The 22,284-nt window shown below is 41.4% G+C and overlaps 1 protein-coding gene across 1 annotated transcript in view; it reads right to left on the bottom strand.

Annotated features, from left to right (window-relative positions):
* The window catches only part of RIMBP2 (RIMS binding protein 2), a 137,021-nt gene that overhangs the window by 36,534 nt on the left and 78,203 nt on the right, over positions 1-22,284 (bottom strand). The window contains exons 8-10 of the mRNA XM_044685395.1: positions 10,604-10,756; positions 7,419-7,577; positions 1,580-2,323 (exon numbers count right to left, since the gene is read on the bottom strand). Of these exons, the coding sequence (XP_044541330.1) occupies positions 1,580-2,323; positions 7,419-7,577; positions 10,604-10,756 (1,056 nt within the window). The remainder of the gene's footprint in view (positions 1-1,579; positions 2,324-7,418; positions 7,578-10,603; positions 10,757-22,284) is intronic.

Genomic DNA, 22,284 nt, shown 5'->3' with positions numbered 1-22,284 from the left:
ATACATATATATATATATATATATATGTATATATATATATATATATAACCTATGGACTGGAATTTCCTTTGCATGTTCAGAATACTTGAGGCTAGCTCTTCTGATGAACTGTTTAAAAATAAAATTCAGTGACTTATGACAAACTAAGGGGAACTCCTAGATCAATTCATTGCTCACTTAGATGAAAAGCTGAAAATTATTCCAAGGAAAAAGAAAAAGATGTTTGATGTTTTTCATGGTACCAATTTGAATAAAAGAGCTTATTATGAACAAAGGGAGGCTATGTTCAATATTATACTTCCTAAGCTGTGGGCAAATAATCCTGAATGTAGAGTTAGTCAAGACCTTGAGACTTTTGACTTCTTGGACTGGTGATGATCTCATATTTAGCATCTATTTGTAGAAACATAATGAATTCCATCAACTCAGGGTTGGGATTAGGGTGGGATGGAATGGATGAATGAGGTTGAGGGAAGGTTGAGACTAACCAGTTCAAAGTTTCACCTTCATTTCCATTCCAAAATGCAAGATATAGGAGGGGGTGATCTGAAAAGAGGGAACCAGTTGGAGATGGATGGGAACGAATTCGATATAGTGGGTAGAATGCTGGACTTGTTTTCAGGAGGACCTACGTGTAAATAAATACCATCTCTGACAACCACTGTGTGACCCTAGTCAAAATATTTCAGCTCTCTGCATCTCTTTATCCTTATGCATAAAATGAAGGGTTTGGGTTCAAGGACCTCCAAAGTTCATTCCGCCTCTGGGTCTCTGATCCTATGCAATATTATCCTACAAAACTTAATCTCTCTAAGCCTTAATTCACTCATCTGTCATATGGAGGTAATAATATCCAGACTACCTACATACACCACACAGGGTTATTGTGAGGCTCAGCTCAGATAGTGTTTGCAGATTTTTAAGGTGTTTTACAAATGCTAGTCGTCATTATTATTATTGAACACCTACTCTTCAAGTGTTAGTAACTCAGCTTCTCGGAATAGATTAGAGAGTTATCTTGGGCATTGAGTTCAAAGGATAACAAGGGATAGAAAATTCATCCTCAAATGGATGGTAGGAAGGATAAGGCAATCTAGAAGCAATATATAATGTCTCTTATGAATTTTTCCCTTTAATTTTTTTGAAATCAAAGAATAAAAGCCAAATATTTCAATCTGCAACGATGTCGTCAGCAGCAGTCAAAACAACGGTGATGGGTGCATTGAGGAGGTGGGTGGGTGGGGGGAAAGCACCAAGAAAGCCAAACTTTCCAATAATTCTAGTTCAGCTAACCCTTAATTAAAATTTAGATTCAGTTGTCCTTTAATAAAAGCAGCCATTATTGTAATTGGTTCTGTGGGAAAATCATCATTATAAGCAAAGTAAGGAGGTCTTGAGCATGGTAAGAAGCCTGCAAAATGATGAGGCTGAGGAAATTAAAGAAAAATGCATGAAGAATGAAGGAGAGCCAGTGGGGGGGAAGTTCCCAAAGATGGACACTAAGAAATCAAAAGAAGAAAGAAAGAAAACGGATTGGTTTGGCAAGCAGATGTTAGAAGGGAGGTTTTACTTCACACACCAAAGAACCTTCTCCATCTCTGGGAGTTGATTTTGTAAGTGGGACAGCTGCCCTGCTGTCACTCATCTTGACCTTCCAGCCACAGCAAGGGTCTTCTGACTTCATGGGATCACTGAAGTGACTCTTCCTGGGGCTAGTTCTCTCGGGGCCAGGTGGGCTCTCACTGCTCCTGATGACCTCACTGGGGGCAAACTGCTCTCCAAAGTCTTCCTCAATGCTGGTCTGCCGGGTCAGGGTTTTCCTACGGGCTAGAAGGGGCCTTGGACTTCTCCAGCATGAACAGGGGCTCCGGCCTTGGCAACAGGGGGGGCCGGCATGAGGGGGCATATGACCGTGAACGTTTCGGAAGCTAAACCGAGACTCCTCTTCCTCACTCCCGCAGTCAAGCCCGCTGTCTGGGCTCCGGGTGAGGGACCGGCTAAATCTGCAACCTTTATCTTCAGGGGCAGAGTCCTCTGAGTGGTGGGCAAACCCAGACAGCCTGTGCTTGGTGGGGAACCAGGTGGCATGTTGGGCTTTGTCTTCAATGCAGCACCTGGGGTACCTAGGTCCTCTGGGCCCTGGGGCTTTCATCTTATAGGACAACCCTAAACCTTGCTTGTGCAGCAGCTCAGAATAGTCTCCGTCCTCTTCGGCTACTTCTGGGATACTGAAAAGTTTTTTACTGTGGTGGGTCTGTTGGGGAAATTCGGGCTGTTCCCAAAAAGTTGCATCGGTGGTGGTGGTCCTATTGTCACAGCACTCCTTGAGTAGTATGGGATGTTAAACAAAACAAAGAACAAAACAGAAGAATAGGTGCAGGAGAAAAAGTGAATGAGAAAAACAGAAAATGAGGCCAAAAAGAGAAAGGAAGAAAGAAAAATAAAGACAGAATTAGTTTTAGACGCGATGACGAACAGAAGGCATGCGGCTTACTCAGTGGAGGGGGAATGGCAGGCTCTGGATGAGTCTCTGAAAATAAAGACATGTTGAGAGTGTTGGAGAGAAGGCAGGAGGTCACAGTACAAACAGAGAGCAGGCATACTGATGCTTGAAGAGGAAGGAGCCAAAGCAGGCCATTAAGAGAGAGAGAGAGAGAAAGAGAGAGAAAATCAAAAGGGATACCATAGAGAGAGGGGTTGGATGAGGGAGAGGTCCTAGGTTCTACGGGAATCAGAGCTAAGGGTACTTCCAAATTCAGTGCCTCAGACAGATTCTTCCTCTGTGTTTTCCATGCTGACAGAGTAGTGTGTAGGAGTTACACTTTCTGTTCTGCCTTTCTCTGGACCACGGTGTGTTTGGAACCCACCATGGAAGGAGGCTTGCACCCTAGCCTACCTGGGTCGCTGGCCATAAGTCCTGTTGGTTGGGACAAGCTTTATTTAGTGCCATTTCTTACTGGCAGGATGGTACCCCACACCGTACTGAGGGACCCCCACCTGCTGATGACAGGATGACACCAGCAGTTTTTATCCCCCAGCTGAAAACTTCACCCAACCAAGAAGCCTGAGGACTTGGATCTGACGTCAAGCCCTCAACCAAATCTTGTTCCTAGACACCAGCCACCCCCGAGGAACAGAATACATACCGGGTGGAGAGAAGGGATGCACACTCGGAGAGGAGCAGCTGGAGAGAACATTCCATGTAGCTGTTTCTCAGACAGTAAATGAGAATGAATTTGCCTGTTAAACATGCAAAGTACCTCCACGTACTGGAGATACCAGGATGGTGGGGATGGGAACCTTTGTGTGTGGGACCTGAGAATAATTTAGGAGAGGAACAAGTAAAGATTCCATTGGCTTTCTCTCATGGGGAATTCCACAGTATTTTCCCCAGAGGGTGGTTTGTGAACATTCTTTTTTTCACCTAGGAGTCCTTAGAAATGGGTGCATTTTACCACTCTTGAGAGACCCTGTTGGGTGGGGAAGTAGCATTATTTAACTGGATTGGACTATAGAAGATGCATATGGAATAACTGGGCAGAAGGCTATCAAGAGAAGTGTGAAAAAACATCACCAGGTTCCATTTGCAGAAGAGCAGAGAAAAACTGAGGACATGGTTGGTTTGCCAAAGGCTCTCATCGAAAGAGCTTTAGTGCACCAGGCATAGAAGTACAGATTGCTTGGGTCAGTCAACAAGGAAAAGTGCACTGCAGGATTTGGGATCATGGAAGAGTCATTGTATTTCAGACCTGGCAGGGACTTTAAAGTTCATTTAGACTAGCCCAAGTCTGAACAGGAACTCAATGTAGTATATTATCATCCCTTTAATAGAGCATAAAATCTCTGAGAGCATGAGCTGCTGGGTCTTTGTCCTTATATCCCCAGGGTCTAGCACACTGCCTGGCTCATAGTCGATACTTGGTAAATGCTGCTGAATTAAATTGTTGAACCACATGGCTTGAGGATTTAGGGCTGGAAAGGTAGCTCAGAGGCTGTTTACCCATCTCTCTTATCTTACAGATGAAGATGCTGAGACCTAAAGAAAGTTCAATGACTTGCCCCATAGTAACATGGGTAATAAGTTGTAGAGTTGGGCATTGAACCCAATTACCCTGGTTCCAATTTTTTTTTAAACCCTTGTACTTCGGTGTATTGTCTCATAGGTGGAAGATTGGTAAGGGTGGGCAACGGGGGTCAAGTGACTTGCCCAGGGTCACACAGCTGGGAAGTGGCTGAGGCCGGGTTTGAACCTAGGACCTCCTGTCTCTAGGCCTGACTCTCACTCCACTGAGCTACCCAGCTGCCCTGCTGGTTCCAATTTTTGTCCTTTGTTATCCAGCCTCTTCTGGAAGTCCCCTAACAAAGGGGAACTATAAAATTTTCTGTGAGATGTAAACTTTGGCCTTTGATTTCAATGATTAGGACCATGCTTGGTGTAAAATTTATGATTTCTCCATTGTCCATAACTGGAGAATCCTCATTTTCCACTGCTTTGTACCTTTAACTTTTGTGGGATTTAGTAATAAGAGACTGTGCCAACACTGGCCAAATAAAGGAAGATCAAAGCAAGGTATAAAGATATTAGATTTTTGCTCCTATGGATCTTTTGTCATAGAAATTGGAAAGGGAATTCCTGGTAGAATTTAAACTCCTTGGGGGAAGGGATGATTTCATTTTAGTCTTGATATCCCCAACTGGAAACAGGGTGCCTGGTGCCCAGTAAGTAGGTACTCACTGAGTTTAATTGTGACTGAATTAACCTCTGAAGTCTCTTCTAGTTCTGACAGTCTGGAGCAACAGGAACCACCAGCAGGAGATAAGATCCCACTGAAGCCAGGACTTGGCATTGTTACACTTAAAGGTCAGGGGGCATAATAATCTGTGGAAGTAGCAGTGCTGGGGATATCAATTTGCATGAGCTTTAGGGGGAATGTTTTCAAGATCTGGTCATGGCACTTTGTTTCAGGTCTTCTCTCTGAAAGGCATCACTGATTTGGCCACCATATTGGATGATGGATTGGTGGCTTCCATTCAAACCACATGAACCAGTGCTCTACTCTGGCTCATAGATTGTCACTGAGGAAATGGGAGAATTTAGTGGGCTATGCTGGGGGCAATGGAGAGGTTTCCATAAATTGGACAAAGATTCCCCAAAGTCTCCCCCAGAACTGACGCATTCTTAAACTATTGGAATAGAGGCAGGGAAGCTCCAAGGAAAGAGAGTAGGCCTATCTATTCTGAGGCGGGTAGAGTGAGTAAGGGAGGGATAAAGGGCCATCTCCCTATGCTGAGATTATTTTTCTTTTTTATGGATCTATGATTTCTCTAGTATAGGAACATTCCTTAGGATACAGAGGGAACTCCATCTGTCAATGTTGATTAGTACTTACTCTTCAATTTTTGGTCTTAAAGAGTTACCTGAGATACTCAGAAGAACTCAGCAAGAGTTCCATAGCCAGCATGAATCAGAGACAAGACTTAAAGCCAGATCCTCTTAGGTCCTAGGCCAGCTCTTTATCCATTACATCTTTATTCTCCTCCCCCCGCAAACAAATGACTCCCTGGTTCAAATAGTTCCATTGATACTGCGTCACCTTTGGGACTTTCTCCTCAGTTTTCATGACCTATTTGGTCTTTTTCTCTTCTATTGCAATGATATATAGCAGCATGTAGGAGAAGAGAGTTTAGGGCGAGAAGTGAGGGGACTTGGGTTCAATCCTCAAGATATTTGTTGCTCTTTCAAACTTAGAAAAGTTTTTTAGCCTCTCTGGGCCTCATATAGAAAGTTTCCTCATATAGGAAAATGACAGGATCAGTAGATAACATCTGAGGTCCCTACCAGCTCTAAATCCTAAATGCTTCGGAGTCAGAAAACCTGGGTTTTGTATTGTCTGTTTGACCTTAAACAAGGCATAATCTTACTGAGTCTTAGTTTCCTCCTCTGGAAAATAAGGGAGTTGGGCTGGAAGACATCTGAGTTTTGCCTCCAAATCTAGATTCATGATCCTTTGGTCCTATGATTTCCCAGAGAGAATCTTTGCCACATTCATTCCTTCCCCAAGTCTTCAGTTCATGTAGAACTCTCTAGGACCTGGAGCATCCTTCACCTTCCTTCCTCTACTTCCCTTTCAAGTCTCATCTTCCCCTAGGAACTTAATTGGACTAGCCCAGCTGACTCTTCTTTGCTTTCTCCAAACACTGCTATTTCTTAAAATCTTGAAAAGTACTTATTTAGTTTGTCCTGCTTTTTATGAATAACCACCCAACATACAAATATAATTAAGCTCCATATAAGGACATTTAGGTGGCACAATGGAAAAAATACTATTCAGATCTAGCCCTAGATACTTTTTATTTGAGTGCCCCATGGCAAGTCATTTAATCTGTCTGCCTCAGTTTCCTCAATTACAAAATAAGATAATAATAGCACCTACTTCCGATGATTATTGTGAGGATCAAATGAGATGTTTGTGAAACCCTTTCTTCTTAATTCCCTTCCCTTCCTTTCTTCATACACACACACACACACACACACACACACACACACACACACACACACTATATATATATATATATATACTGAACTGCATTGCTAGGAGGAGTTTCTTCATCTGAGAGCTCCCTATATTCATGAAATCACAGATCCAGTTCCCATCCCTACCCTTATTACATTCCAAGTTCACTGAAGTGCTTTATGGGAGTATACAACAAAATGCCCTGTGACCACCAAGTAGGAAAGCTCATCATTCCCTGGAGAGGGGTATGGCATCAAGGAAGGGCTTCATGGTGGAATGTGAGGCCAGCTTTTAGGATGGGGAGGAATCTAGGAGACAAAGAAGGGGTAGGACAACCGGGCACAAGAGAGGATACACAAGGCTGGAAAAATACAGCATGTGCTTAGACAGAGAATATAGACTGTAGAGTATGTGGACAATACAAGAAAAGGCTAGAAGGGTGGTAGAAAGCTTTGAGTTCCAAGGGAAGAAGTTTGAATTGTCCATGAAAGGCAGTAAGAAGCCAGTGAAGGATGGTGTGACTAAGTCTCTCCACCTTACTTCTCCAGCTACAAAGAAAGCTCACAGAAGACAGAAATTATGTGTTACACCTCACTGCATCTCTAGTTGGCCACCCAGAGGTGACTGAGAAATACCTGCTGAGTTGGATTGAATTGGCTCTCCCCTTGGCCCTCCCATGACCCAAAAAGGAATTACTGATGAATCAAAGCAGAGATATCCATGCTATTCCAGATGTCAATCCAGTAGAAAGAAAGGAGTTGCCTCGAGATGGAGCATTTACCTATGCAGTTTGTGGGACCATCTAGAACCAGGGTGGTCAAACTGAGCAAAGGGGCAAAAAGAGAAAGAGAGATGGTCCAATGAGAGAGAGGTCCAGCCTCGGCGCTGCTCCTCGCCACTGACCTTCAGAGTGTTGTGGGGGGTTCCACTGGACCGCCTCCTGCCCCCATCCTCCAGCTGCATTTCAGAATAAAGTTCCTCCTCATCCTCTTCCATAATGTCAGACAGGTCAGAGCCCCGGCTGCTCTCTGTGTGGTACTCCTCTCCATGACCATAGTGTGACTACAGGACCAAAGTTGAGAGAAATAGGATACTTACTGAAAATGTGACCTTAGCTTTAAACCATAGAACTTCTTTACTCGAATTCAGCATGCTGGGGTTTCTCCAAAAACATAAATCTTTTGGGTTTTAGAACTGAATAGTCACTTTGAGATCATCAGTGGAGAGAAAACAGCCACTGAAGTTGAAGGCCATGGATTCAAATCCTGCCTCTGATGTTTACAACCTATGGGACTTAGGGTAAGTCACAATCTTTCTGGATCTCAGTTTCCTCATCTATAAAAGAGAGTATTAGATTAAGTGATCTCTCCTCTCTGGTTCTAGAGTTCAGGTCCCAAGATTCAGTTGGACCACCACCCTTTTATTTTATTTTTTTCAATTAAAAACATTTTTGTAATAATGACTTTTATAAATTTTTTAATTAAAGTCTTTAATTAATTAATTAATTAAGAACATTTTCCCATGGTTATAGTGTTCATGTTCTATCCTTCCTCTCCTTCCACCCCCTCTCATAGCCGATGCACAGTTCTACTGGGTTTTGCATGTGTCATTGATCAAGACCTATTTCCATATTATTGATATTTGCTCTAGGGTGCTCATTTTGAGTCAATATCCCTAATTATATCCCCATCCACCCATGTGACCAGGCAGTTGTTTTTTCTGCCACCACCATTTTATAGATGAGGAAATGAATCTTGGAGAGAAGGAGAGCACAAAGATACAAGTGTCAAAATCAGGATTGAAACCAAGATCTCTCAACTCTAGATCCAGTCATTTTTCCCTGGCTCTACTATACCATACTGATTTTGTAATACATTTTCCTGGACATTTAAGAATACTTTTTCTGGTGTGCAAGAAGAGCTACCTTGCATACCCTTTTGGTTTTTTTTATTGGATAATTCATAGAGCTCAGATCAAATGAATAAGCCTAGTGCTCAGCATAGTGCCTGGCACATAGTACACACTTAATAATTGCTTGTTCCCTTCCCCTCTTTCCCAGATAAACACCTGAATTCTGAAGAGGAGAACCTAGATCTTGGATATGAAATGAACAGAGAGTTCTTTCTTTGGAAATCATCGATAGTCCTGTTTAGAAAGAACCATCCCATTGGAGGAATCACTAGACACATCCTTCATGTACAAAGTGGGCAAATGGTAGAAGCTTCATGCTTGGTGGTGATGCCCTGTATCCTATGTCCAGTGTAGCCCTGGTCACTATGTGCACAGAGCAGGAGTCAGGGGAGGAGAAGGACAGAGCAGCTTCCCAGGTACCAAAGAAAGACCTTCCCCAAATTTAAAGTAAACGTTAACAATGGCTATCATGATGACTACCAAAAGAAACTGATACTTTATAATTATAATGACCAATCCTGGCTCCAGAGAAGAGTTAAACAAATGAATTTCCCTTCTTTCAGAAGGAAATGACAATGGCAAGCCTTTGCTGTCAGAAACAGTCACTGTTAGTAGGTTTTAATAATTTAATCATAATGATTACAGCAGGATCTCATCGTACGTGAACTCAACACACATAAATTGGGTTATACACGATTGGCAATCAAAAAACAATAAAGGCAGAGAAATATGTAAAATAAAATATTTTAATTATGTGCTAAATCTGCACCATTTCCCGAAGCTGTGTAAAGTCTCACAGCAGTTCACCCAATTACACTCATTCTCACTCTGACAAGCATTAGTGTGAGTCATTTACATTGTCTGGCGAGGAGCGCTAGACCCCCCATTGGTCTTTGCCCAGACTTCTGGCTTGTTACAAGTCGTGTCCGAATCAAAGAGGTGCTTCTTTTTGTTTCATTAATGCTATTTAGTTATTAATAATGGTCCCCAAGTACAAGAATAGTGATGCTGGGAGCTCTGACAAGTTTAATAAAAGTGGTAATGTGCATATGTTCACATAAGAAAGAGTTATTAAATAATGGGGTTCACCATTATGCATGCCTTCAACTTCCCCAAAGGGCTTTGGAATGTATTAGTCAAATAAAATAAGATTGTACTATATAAGGGAGAGCTCATTGGATATTTCTGGAAATGACTTTACAATCTTTGTTCCTTGGGGCACTGAGGACTTAAAAGTCTTGTTCAGAGTCCATGTCAGAGGCAGGTCTTCCTGCTTCTATCCACACACCCTTACTTTACATCAGGAGTTCCTAAACTTTGGTTTGTGGACTTCTTTTTCCATTCCTAATATTCTTTTCTAATTATTCAACCTAATTATTTTTAATCTATTTATTTTCCTTTGCAATTTTTATTTTTTAATCTAATTATTTTCCCTTATAATGCTGGTTGTTCAGTTGTTGTTGTTTCTTTTTTTGGTCACATCTGACTCTTTGTCTTTTGGGGTTTTCTTGGCAAAGATACTGCCATTACCTTCTCCAGCTCACTTTACAGATGGGGAAACTGAAGTAGGCAGAGGTGAAATGACTCACCCAGCTAGTCAGTGTCTGAGGCCAGATTTGAATCCAGGAAGATGAGTCTTAACTCCTAATCCAGTTTTCAATCTCCTGTAGCTCCAGCTTAATTTGTATAACTGGCCTTCCTAACCCCAGGGCTGGCACTCTACTGCACTATTTAGCTGTCCTTTTGCAATACCGTGTAAGCCATTTAATTTGTAATCCATCAGAATGTGAGTTCCTCGAGATCAGGGACTGTCTTTTGCCTTTCTTTGTACCTCCAGAACTTGGCACAGTGCCTGGTTCATAGTGGATACTTAAGAAATGTCCATTGATGTTTTATTTATAATATTTATTTATATTTATAATTATGGTGTTATATTTAAAAACATTATTCTGAGAAGGATCTATAGGCTTTATTAGAGCAGAAGAGTCCATGACATAAAAAGGGTGAAGAACCCCTGGTTTAGGTTCATGAACGGTCAATTCTAAAGAGTAATTAAGAAAAAATGACCCTTTGGGGATGACTAGTGAATCTAACCACCTTGGGAGTGGCCAGGTCTTTGCTTCCATGTAGAAATCATTAAGAACTAGCCATTGCCACCTGCATGGATGGCTCATTACCTGCTTGCCAAGCTCAGAACCTTTCAGAAAATCATCCACGGAAGCTCCTCTCCTTTTGATGTCTGGTGAGTCATAGCCATCCTCTTCCTCCTCGTCTGAGTTTGCATAATGGCCAGCCCTGCTCCTGTCTTCGAACAGGCTCCTTTTCTCCAACTTGTAAGGAAAATGAGAAGAAGCAAGTGAGGCAGGGCTAGTTATCTCTGGCAACGACTAAAAAGAGAGGAGGTGTGGGTGTTAGTGATAAGAATAACATACCTTCATGTGCCATTTTAAAGTCTGCAAATTGTTCCAGTTACATGATCTCGCTTGAGCCTCATATTAACCAGGTGAGGGACGTGCTATTATTTCCCCCCATTTTATTGATTAGGAAACAGGCTTAGACTTGCCCAGGACCAGATAGTAAGCATTTGTGGCAGGATTTGAATGGAAGTCTTCCTGACCATATAGTCCAATATCTTTGAGAAGGGTGAAGTGGTTAAGGTACTAGATTTGGAGACAGAAAAACTTGACTTTAAAAACAGCCTCGGGGTGGCAGTTGGGTGGCTCAGTGGATAGAGAGCCAGGCCTAGAGACAGGAGGTCCTGGGTTCAAATCTGACCTCAGACACTTCCTAGCTGTGTGACCTTGGGCAAGTCCTTTAAACCCCATTTTGTAGCCTTCATGGCTCTTCTGACCTCTGAGGTCCTTCTAGGTCTGAGTCAATGATCCCAAGGATCTCCTTGGGGCTCTTTTTTCATCTATAAATGGAAATGTTGGCTATGATAATGGATAGATGCCCCCTGAGGTCCCTTCCAATTCCAAGTCTATGATCCTCAGGACCTCAATGGGCTTTTTGCTCATCTAGAAATGGAAATGTTGGCTAGATGCCCTCTGAGGGCCTTTCTAGCTCCAGCTCTATGATCCCACGGGCCTGTTTTGTTCATCTAGAAATGGAAATGTTGGACTAGATAACCTCCGAGCTTCCTTCCAACTCTAGATGCTCCTGTGACTTTGCTGACATCGAACTACCTTGAAGTTTCCAAAAGGATCTCAAAGGACGTGTTCTATTTTGCTTCAGAACAATTCCATTCCTACTTCAGGACACACAAACAATAATAATGACTAACTTTTTTTGTATAATGCTTTGAGACTGGAAAAGTAGCATGATATAATGGAAAAGTGTAGGTGTAGGAGTGAGAGAATGTGGTTTCAAAGGATCATAGATTTAGAGCTATTAGGGACTTAGAGGTCATTTTATACATAAAGAAAATGACTTGTCCAGTGTCACACAGCCATCAAATGTGTAAGGAACTATTCAAAGCCAGGCCTTCCTCATTCTCTGACATTTCACTTTTCATCCTTAAGACCTTCGTGACTTTGAGAAAATTCCTTAGCTCTCTAGGCACTCTTCTTCTCTTAACACAGTGCCTGGCACATAATAGGTACTTGATAAAGGTTGATTAATTGATATTAATGCAGATTACGATTACATTAACTTTCTTTTTTAATTTAAATTTATTTATTCAACTAATTAGTTAGGAATATTTTTCTGTGGTTGCATGATTCATGTTTTTTCCCTCCTTTCTTCCCTGACCCCTCCTGGAGCTGACCAGCAATTCCACTGGGTTTTACCTATTGTTCAAACCTATTTCCATATTATTACCATTTGCAATAGAATGATCATTTAAAGTCAACATCCTCTACATTAACTTTCTCGATGGCCACATCACATTGGTGTCTTATATCAAACTTAGAATCCACTCGAACTCATGGCTTTTTTAGAGAATCTGCTGCCTATGCTGGTCACACTTCACCCAGTTCCTAACCTTTACAAAAATATAGTAGGGTAGAACAAGAGCTAGCAAGTGAAAGCCAAGGTAGGTCAGGGGGGAAAAATCCATGGCATAAAATTTGAAGTCTTGAACTCACTTATGAGTGTCATGTTTTAAGGCTCTTTGGACCATCCAGTGGAAGGGTAAACCATGTGAGACCAGCAGTTAAGCAAGGGGGAGAGAGAGACTAGTCTTGTTCCCTGGATGCCAAAGCAAAGCGCTAATGAGTGGAAATTGTAAAGATTAAAATTAATATACGATAACTAAGCATTACATTTTATAAAAGTTTATTAATAATAACTAAAGTAAAAAGCTAGCTAACCCAGCCCTGGTTGGGAGAGAAGAGAGAAGAGAGAAGCAGAGTTCCCCACAACTATATACAAAATGTGACCACGTAAAGTGGTGGAGAAATTAAAAGGAATTCTGGGAAATACTGAAGGACTTCTGGGGGATGAAGTCCAAGGGTTCAAGATTTCTGATTAATACAAGACTGCAAAAAAGTTGTATTAGGCTTAATGTCAGAGAACTGTCCAAAACTGGAATGGGTTTAGGATGGTAGGAGGGACACTAGATAGAGTCCTGGGCTTAGAATCAGGAAGACTCATCTTTATGGATGAGTCCTAGCTGTGTGACTGTGGACAAGTCACTTCACTCTATTTGCCCCCGTTTCCTTATCTGTCAATGAGCTGGAGAAGGAAATGACAAACCACGATCTTTGCCAAGAAAGAGTCAGATACAACTAAAAAATGGCTGAACAAAAATAAAACCAGGACAAGTCTTGAGTTCTCCTCCCTGGAGGTCAAGTGGAGGCTGGATAATCTTAGCAGGGAGATTATAGACGCTTCCTTCTTGCTCTGATATGGAAGGATGTACAGGAAAATGTGCTCCTAACTTGGCTGAATCTGAGCTTGTGGCCAGAGGTGTCATCCTAATTCTGTCCACTAGGTGGCAGTAACGGCTCAGCCTAAATATTTGTCTTGGCTCTTCTGTCTTACTGGGAAGAAGCTTTGGAGGACAAATGGGGTAACTGGTTATCCTGGTCTTTACTCCTGTGTCTACTACTAGTGGCTTTATAAGAGGGGCTCGTTCTGGTGGATTTGGTTTTCTGAAGTGTTAAATATCCAGAAGAGATTCTCCAGTAAGTAAAAAACAGGGAGAACGAGGAGGAGAGCAGCTATTTGGGGATATTTAGCCTAGGACAGAGATTTGGAGGGAAATTATAGCTTTCTTCGTGTATTTGAAAAGCTGTCCAAAGGACATGGACAAAGGAATAGGGATTAGCCTTGATCTACTCGGCCCCAGAGGGCAGAACCAGGAGCAAAGCGTGGAAGCTGCCATGAGGCAAATTTAGGCTGAAAATCAGAAAAATCTCATAAGTTAAAGCTGTCCAAATGGGAAATAATACGGAGACATATTTTGCTTGCTAATACATATATAATCCAGATTGAATCACTGGTCAGCTCTGGAAGTGGGCAGGGATGGGAGGGAAAGAATTTATAAATATAAAAATTATAAATATAATTTACAAATAAATATATAAATTTATAAATTGAAAAATAAAACATCTTTACAAAAGTTCAATGGTAATCGACATGGAAATATGTTTTGCTTGATAATATGTGCATAACTCAGGCTAGGAGTGGGGAGAGATGGGAGGGAGAGAGACAATTTGGGGTCATATAACTTCAGAAAAAAATTGTGGAAATTTGTTATTACATGTAATTGATAAGATAAAATATCTTTACAAAAGTGAAATGGACTGTCCTGGGAGGTCAGGGGTTCCCTTCACTGGAAGTCTGTAAACAAAGGCTGGATTATAATTTTTTTTGGTTACTAGGTGTTACAGAGGATAGAGCACTAGACTTGGAGTCATGAAGTCCTGAGTTCAAATCCAGCTCTAGACTATATGCATGATCCTGGACAAGTCATATAACCTCTGTTTGTCTAAGTTTCCTTACCTGCAAAATGGGCATAAAAACAGCACTTACCTTACTGTGAGGATTAAAATGAGGTAATATTTATAAGATTTATAAAACATAAAATCTAGCAAAATGCCTGGCACATAGTAGGTGCTATATTTATGCTACTTATCATCAGCATTGTCATCATCATTATCATCATTATTTTTATTATTATATTGCATAATATATTATTACTATTAATTATACTATATATTATGTAATATAATATAGGTATTATGCATACCTATATTATATTGCATAATGCATAATTATATAATATTACATAACTATTACATATACCTATATTATATTACATAATATAATATTAATTATTATCATCATTTTCCTATTGTAGAGGGTATTCTTAGTCCTGTATGGGTTGGAATGGGTGGCCCTGGGTAGCGTTTCTTCTAGCACCTGAGTGAAACAGTGAAAGAGAGGGAAGGAATAGAGGAGATCCTTGTTAAGACAAAAGTCCTCGCCCTGGGATTTGAATATTCCAAGGGGTCACAGGCCCCCAGAAATATCACAGCTCATAAAGATACTTGCTTTCACACAAACTATGAAGATGGTATTAGTCCTGTCTACTAACACTGGTTTTATAAAGGTGGTTTACATTCATATCTTTGAAAAAGAAACTTCCCCAAGGACTACTCTAAGCAAAATCATGGGGATTTATGTTGTTGCATTGAGACTTTGCATTGTTGCGTTGTTTGACTTTGTAGTTGCATTATTTGACTTTGATTTACTCACTCACTGAAAGACATTGGTCAGGGCGGCTAAGTGGTTTAGTGGATAGAGTGCCTGGCCTGGGAATGAGAGGCCTTGGGTTCAAATCTGAACTCAGAAATTTCCTAGCTGTATGACCCTGGGCAAGTCACTTAACCCCAGATGCCCAGCCCTTACTGCTCTTCTGACTTGGTTAGTACTGTTTCAAAGACAGAAGTTGAGGGTTTCAAAAAGAAGGCACTGGTCTTAGAGTAAGAGAACTGTGGCTAGCATCTTATATTTGCTGCTTTCAAGCTGGCTGACCACAGGTGAATGGAGGAGGTAAAAAACAAAGATTCTAAAGTCAGATGACTTGGGTTCAAATCCTGCCTCTTGATATGTGACCTAGAGTAATCTTGACTTTAATCTCCATAATCTTCAGTTTAACCATGTATAAAAAAGAGGGCTTGGATTAGAGAGCCTCTGAGGTTCCTTCTAGCATTAAGTCTATGATCCAAAGATCTGTTTTTTAATCTATAGAGTGATATTAATAAATGCCTGCACTATCTCCCTCAGAGAGCCATAGAAGGAAAGTGCTTTGTAATCCTTCAAGAGCAATGGAAATGTAGCCTTTTATTATTTATGCATTCATCAAGCTTTTATTCATCCCTATAGTAAATTGAAGGAGATTTGTAACCGTGGCGTAAAGGTTAAAATAAGTTGTGTCCTTTTGGTGGTTCTGGACAGCTCCCAAGGATGGGGCCATATCCATATCCTCACTCTTAGTGAGGTCTTAAGTAATAAAAGCTCAAGATGTCACTAAGACTATGGGGACACCCTCTATATCTCAGAAGAAGTTGTGTCTTGCAAACTGCTATGCTTGTCCACAAGAAACTGTACATTTCTGGATGAAGGTACTAGTAGCAGATAACGCTCTACTGGTACAAGAATGGTTAAGAATCCTTCTGTCCATTCTCTCTGCATCTTCTAGAGGCTGCCTGGTGTGGTGGTTGAGCCTTGAATTGGTGAGATCTGAGTTTGAATCTAACTTCTGACTCTTCCTACCTTCATGGACTTGGAAGAGTACTTTGGCTCTTCTATGCCTCAGGCACAAGGAACAAATGAGAGCAATACATCACTCAACAAACATTTGTTAAGTGCATACGCTAGACCCTGTGTGAGGAGCTGATGTATATTAAGGGTTTTATCATAGGCAGCTTGGAGTCAGGAAGACTCATCTTCCTGAATTCTAGTCTGTCCTTAGACACTAACTGTATTACCTTGGGCAAGTCACTCAATCCTCTATGCCTCAGTTTCCTTATCTGTAAAATGAACTGGAGAAGGAAATGGCAAACCGTTCCAGTATCTTTGTCAATAAAACCCCAAATGAGGCCATGAAAAGTTAGATATGACAAATGGAAACTATTGTTAGTATTATTATCTGATTTCATGTTGGGGTCCAAAGGATCACAGATCAAAGAATGAGAGCTGGAAGGGATCATAGAAATTTTCTAGTCCAATCTCTCGATTTTTTAAAATAAGAAAATGGAGAATCAGGGGGTAAATGGTGTGCTCTGTGTGACCCAGGAATCACATATTTGTGGAACTAGGACTCAAACCTAAGTCCCCTGATTCTAAATCTGGCCCTCTTTGCTCACTGCTGCCACCAGACAGGTTGTGGATACATTTCTACCTACTTCCCACCTAGAGAGTTGATTAAATCACTTATCTTTTGAACTTATCTTTTATCTTATCTTATCTTGTCTTATCTAATATTTATATATTAGTCAAGCAATCAACAACCATTTAATAAGCTCATACTATCTGCCAGTCAGTGTGCTAGGTCAGTGATGGTGAACCTTTTAATGCCCAAAGTGCATCTTCACACTGCATTTGAGCCATTCCCTTACCCCAGACAGAGGAGGGAGGAAGTGCTCCCTTTGGGCTGCAGGGCAGAGGGGCAGGTGATCAGGGAAATGTCCTCCAGCACATGTGGAGAGGAGGAGGGGAGCAGCCCCCTCCAGCATGCTCCGGCACACATGCCATAGGCTCACCAATATGGTGCTAAGTAAAACAGTTCTTGCCCTCAAGGCATTAACATTCTATAAGGGGAGGCAGCATGTAAGTGTTAAGTCAATAAGCACTTATAGGGCAACTACTATGTTCCAGGCACTATGCTAAACACTGTATATATGTACATGTATATACATATTAAATATTTTATATAAACACATACATATACATTATATATTCATCTTCATTGTTATTTAGTTGTTTTCCAGTCATGTCCAATTCTTTGTGACCCCATTTGGGGTTTTCTTGGCAAAGTTACTGAAGTGGTTTGTCACTTCCTTCTCCAGCTCATTTGACAGATGGGGAAACTGAGGCATGCAGGGTTAAGTGGCTTGACTAGGGTCATACAGTTGTTAAGTGTCTGAAGCCAGATTTGAACTTGAGACAATGAGTCTTTATGACTCCAGTCCTGGCATTCTATTCACTATGCCATTTAGCTGATATATATATTATATAGTATCTACTCAATATATACAAGGTAAATTTGAGGAAAGAGGGCACCAGCAGCTATAAGGATCAGAAAAGCCTCATGTAAAAAGTGGTGCTTGAGCTGAACTTTGGAGGAAAATAGGGATTCTGTGAGGAGAAGCTGAGATAGGAGGGCAGTGAAGGCCTGGGGTCATTATCTTGTATATTCTGTGAAGGATCTTTTAGATAGATAGATAGATAGATAGATAGATAGATAGATAGATAGATAGATAGATAGATAGATAGATAGATAGATAGATAGATGGATGGATGGATGGATAGATGGATGGATAGATAAGATAGATAGATAAGATAGATTAGATAGATGGATGGATGGATGGATGGAGAGAGAGAGAGAGAGAGAGAGAGAGAGAGAGAGAGAGAGAGAGAGAGAGAGATCCCTTCAACAAAAGGTCCCAAACCATCTTTAACTTAATAAAAACATTCTAGGGAGTTGCCTGAGATTTGGAGAGTTGAAACAACTTATCTAGAACCATAGTTAATGTTTGTCAGAGGCAGGATTTGAACCCACTTCCTTCAGACTTCAAGTTTAGTACTCCATCTATCATGAGAAACTGTCTTTATCTTGAACATATAATGGCTATTATGGGCAGCTTCATGGTACAGAGGATAGAGTGCCAAGCCTGGACTGAGGACCCATCTTCCTGAGTTCAAAACCAGCCTCAGATACTTACTAGCTATGTGTCCCTGGACAAGTCACTTAACTCTGTCTCTGTTTCCTCATCTGTCAAATGAGCTAGAGAAGGAAATGGCAAAGGACTCTAGGATCTTTGCCAAGAAAATCCCAAATGGGGTCATGAATAGTTGGGCATGACTGAAGTAACTAAATGAGATTATGGCTATTATAGATACAATCAACTTTCAATTATTGATGCCAGTGAAAGAGAGCATAATCTCATCTACCACCATTTCCAAAACACGTAGTTCTAGAATCAAACATATATTTTTAGGAAACAACTATTTTTTTAAACCTTTGCCTTCTGTCTTAGAATCAATACTATGTATCAGTTCCAAGGCAGGAATGGTGAGGCTTATGCAATGGGGGTCAAGTGACTTGCCCAGGGTCACACAGCTGGGAAGTGTTTGAGGTCAGAATTAAATCCAGGACCTCCTATACCCAGGTTTGGCTCTCAATTCACTGAGCCATCTAGCTGCTCCCAAAGACTTCTTAAAGGATGCAATGTGATAGAGAGGGTTTCAGCCTTAGTTCTGTTTTTTTTTTTAAATTTTAAACCCTTAACTTCTATGTATTGACTTATAGGTGGAAGATTGGTAAGGGTAGGCAATGGGGGTCAAGTGACTTGCCCAGGGTCACACAACTGGGAAGTGTCTGAGGCCGGATTTGAACCCAGGACCTCCTGTCTCTAGGCCTGGCTCTCAATCCACTGAGCTACCCAGCTGCCCCCTTAGTTCTGTTTTAAAAGAGCTATGTGATCTTGTATAGGTAATTTGGCTTGTTTGGATTCATTATCTCCATTTGAAAAATAGGATAAGAGAGAAGGACCTCTCCTTTGTGAAAAAAAATGCATGTGTGGAGAATTAAAAAATATCCATAATAAGGTAGAAAGTAACTTGTTTTTAATGTTATTCAGTTCATCAAAGTATCAGGAATTTCCCCTTTTGTTGATTATGTTAAGGAAGAATGATGACTCAGGCTCTTTGGGGAGGGAGAGAGGGAGGAAACAAATAAAGGGATGAAAAGAAAGAATGGAGGAAAGATAGAAAAAATGAAGAAAGGAAGAAATGTAAAGAAGAGAAAGGAGGGGACGGAGGGAGGAAAATGTGAGAGAAAAAAGGAAGAAAGAGGAAGGTTGAAACAGAGAGGGGGAAGGAGAGAGAAGGGGAGGGAGGAAGGGAGAAAAGAATGAAAGAAGAAGAAAGGGAGGAAGGAAAAAAAGGAAGAAAAGAAGGATAGGATGAAAGAAAGGAGAAAGGGGAACAAAAGAGAGACGGAAGGAAGAATAGAAAGAAGTCCTGAAATGTAAATAGGGGCCAAATGAAAGACAGAGAATGAAAAGGGTGAGAAAGAGAAGGAAGAAGGAAAGGAAGATGCTTGGTAAGGAAAACAGAAGAGAGAAAAAAAGAGGGAAGGAAGGAGGGATAAAGAAGGAAGAAGGTAGCAGGTATTGAACCTTCCTGCTTTGGTATTTGTTGAAACTCAGGGTGGTAGCAACTAAGGACACTTCCAATGCAGACAGAACAGATGGTTCCAGTACAGACTAGGCGGAAAGGAGTAAAGGGTCAAGTTCCTTCCTGGCAGGGACCACGTCTGTTGCCACTTGCCTGTATAGGCTCCAGCAGAGCCCCAGGTGGATGAGGATGAACACTGGAAAAGCAATCACTTTGAAACTCGACTCACAAAGGAAGCCCCAGAGCCTCCCTGCTCCCTGCAGAGGAGGCTGCTACTGCTTTAGATGGGAAGTCGGTCCTGCTGAGCCAGCTCATCTCAGGGACAGGAACAGAGGGAGGAATGGGAAGGTTCCTCCTTTGAGCAGGCTTCTATTTTCAGGTCAAGGGCAGCTAGGTGGCACAGTGTGAGAGCACTGGGCATGGAGTCAGGAAGACCTGAGTTCAAATCTGGTCTCAGATACTAGCTGTGTGACCCTGGGCAAGTCACTCAATCCTGTTTGCCTCAGTTTCCTCTTTTGTAAAATAAGCTGGAGAAGGAAATGGCAAACCACCCTTAGTATCTTTGCCAAGAAAATCCCAAATGGAGTCACAAAGAGTCAAATATGACTGCAAACAACCGAACAACTGCTTTCAGGTCTGCAGCAACTTAGGACCCAGTGGTCTAGAATAACCCTTTGTCACCCAATGTCCTTTTAGATAGGAGATGGTGTTCAGAGAATCACAAAGCCATAGCTTGTGGGGCTCAGAACACTAGTCCAAACATTCTCTTTTCCCAAGTCCCTGGGTCCCTGGATTTTATCTCATCCCTATATATTTTGCCTGGCATTATGCTGGTAGAGGGGGTAGAGCTGACTTCCCTGGTGACTTCTGATATTGTCCTTTAAAAGACTTTTATTAAGGAGGCAGCTGGGTGGCTCAGTGGATTGAGAGCCAAGTCTATAGATGGGAGGTCCTGGGTTCAAATATAGTCTCAGACATTTCCTAGCTGTGTGACCCTAGTCAAGTCACTTAACCCCCACTGCCTAGTCCTTACCGCTCTGTTGCTTTAGAATTGTTTCAAAAACAGAAGGTAAGGGTTTAAAAAAAAGACCTTCGTTACTAAAAGGCTCCTGGTGACCCTCGCTAGCCCCTGAAATCCTTAGGAAGGGCTTGGACTAGTTAATCTCCAGAGTTCCTTCCAATTCTAAATCTAGGGTGCTATGTGGTTTTATGTTAATGATTGATGAATGTGCTCAGCACAGCCGTGTTTTCTTGGACCTGTTATTTCATCAGTATAGGAAACTCTCAGGGTGGAAATTTTTTCCCCTGGTGCAGGTAGCCATCTCTTTAACTTAGAAAGTTGCCTGGGACAATGAGAAAGTAAGCAAGTTGCTCACTGTGACACAGCCATATGTTTCAGCATAAAGACTTGAACTCAGATCTTCTTGATTCTAAGGTGAGCTACTCATGCCACTAAGCTGACTCTTTAATAATAGTAATAATAATATGAATATGAATATGAATACTGTAAGATTTTAAAAGCACTTTACATACATTTTTGGTACCTCACAATGACCCAGTGAAGGAGAAAGAAAGAAAGAAGACAGAATAAAGGAAGGAGAAGGGAGACAGAAGGCAGCGAGGGAGAAGGAAAGAGAAATGAAGAGGGAAAGAAAGAAGGAAAAGTAAATCAGTCTATAAATATTTATTAAACACCTGTTAAGTGACAGGAAATGTACCAAGGCCTGGAGGAAGGGCAGAAGAAGAAAGGAAGGTAGAATGGTGGCAAGGACTGTAATGATTAAAATTCTCAAGAGACAGTATTTCTTCATTTTTAAGGTAATATGTTAGTAGACTGCTTAAGACAATCTAAAATGGGCAGTTGACTCTCTTTACAATCAGGGCATCCAATAGTAAGAGAGTGGGACAAAAGAGCAGGGCGAAAGAGTTGGAGAGCTCTCATGCTGGCCAATATATAATCCTTGTGACCTTACCACCCAGTCCCTTTGCTGGACATCCCAAGATATCTCTGATTGGTAAACAGCCACTGCAGAGGGAGATTTAGAGATCCCAACTCTTCCCTCCTTACTTCAGTCACAAGAAGTGGTGGGTCTTTGTTCATAAGAGGAAGGACATCATAAGAGGGAATGAGAGAGAAAGGGAGGGAGGAAGGGAGAGAAGGAGGGAGAAAAGAATGAAAGAAGAAAAAAGAGAGGAAGGAAAAAGGGAAGGAGGAGAAGAAGGATAGGACGAAGGAAAGGAGAAAGGGGAACAAAAGAGAGATGGAAGGAAGAATAGAAGGAAGTCTCTGCCATGCAGCTAAGTCACTGTAGTCCCATGAGGTGGTTAGAGCTTGCTGACTTTCCTTACAGAAGAGAGTTCCTGTTTGCAGATAAATAAGGAACAGGTCTCCACCCTGCCTCTAACAAAAGCCACCTAAGTAAGAGTCCTTGAGATCTGGGAGTAAATTACTTTATCTTGGAACGTTGGCTGAGCTTCAAAACCTGAGGCTTAAGAAAAGTTTCATATT

The sequence above is a fragment of the Gracilinanus agilis genome, chromosome 1, assembly GCF_016433145.1.
Source record: "Gracilinanus agilis isolate LMUSP501 chromosome 1, AgileGrace, whole genome shotgun sequence".
NCBI lineage: Eukaryota > Metazoa > Chordata > Mammalia > Didelphimorphia > Didelphidae > Gracilinanus > Gracilinanus agilis.
Note: the sequence above shows the minus strand (reverse complement) of the source record. Positions and strands in the feature narration are given on the sequence as shown.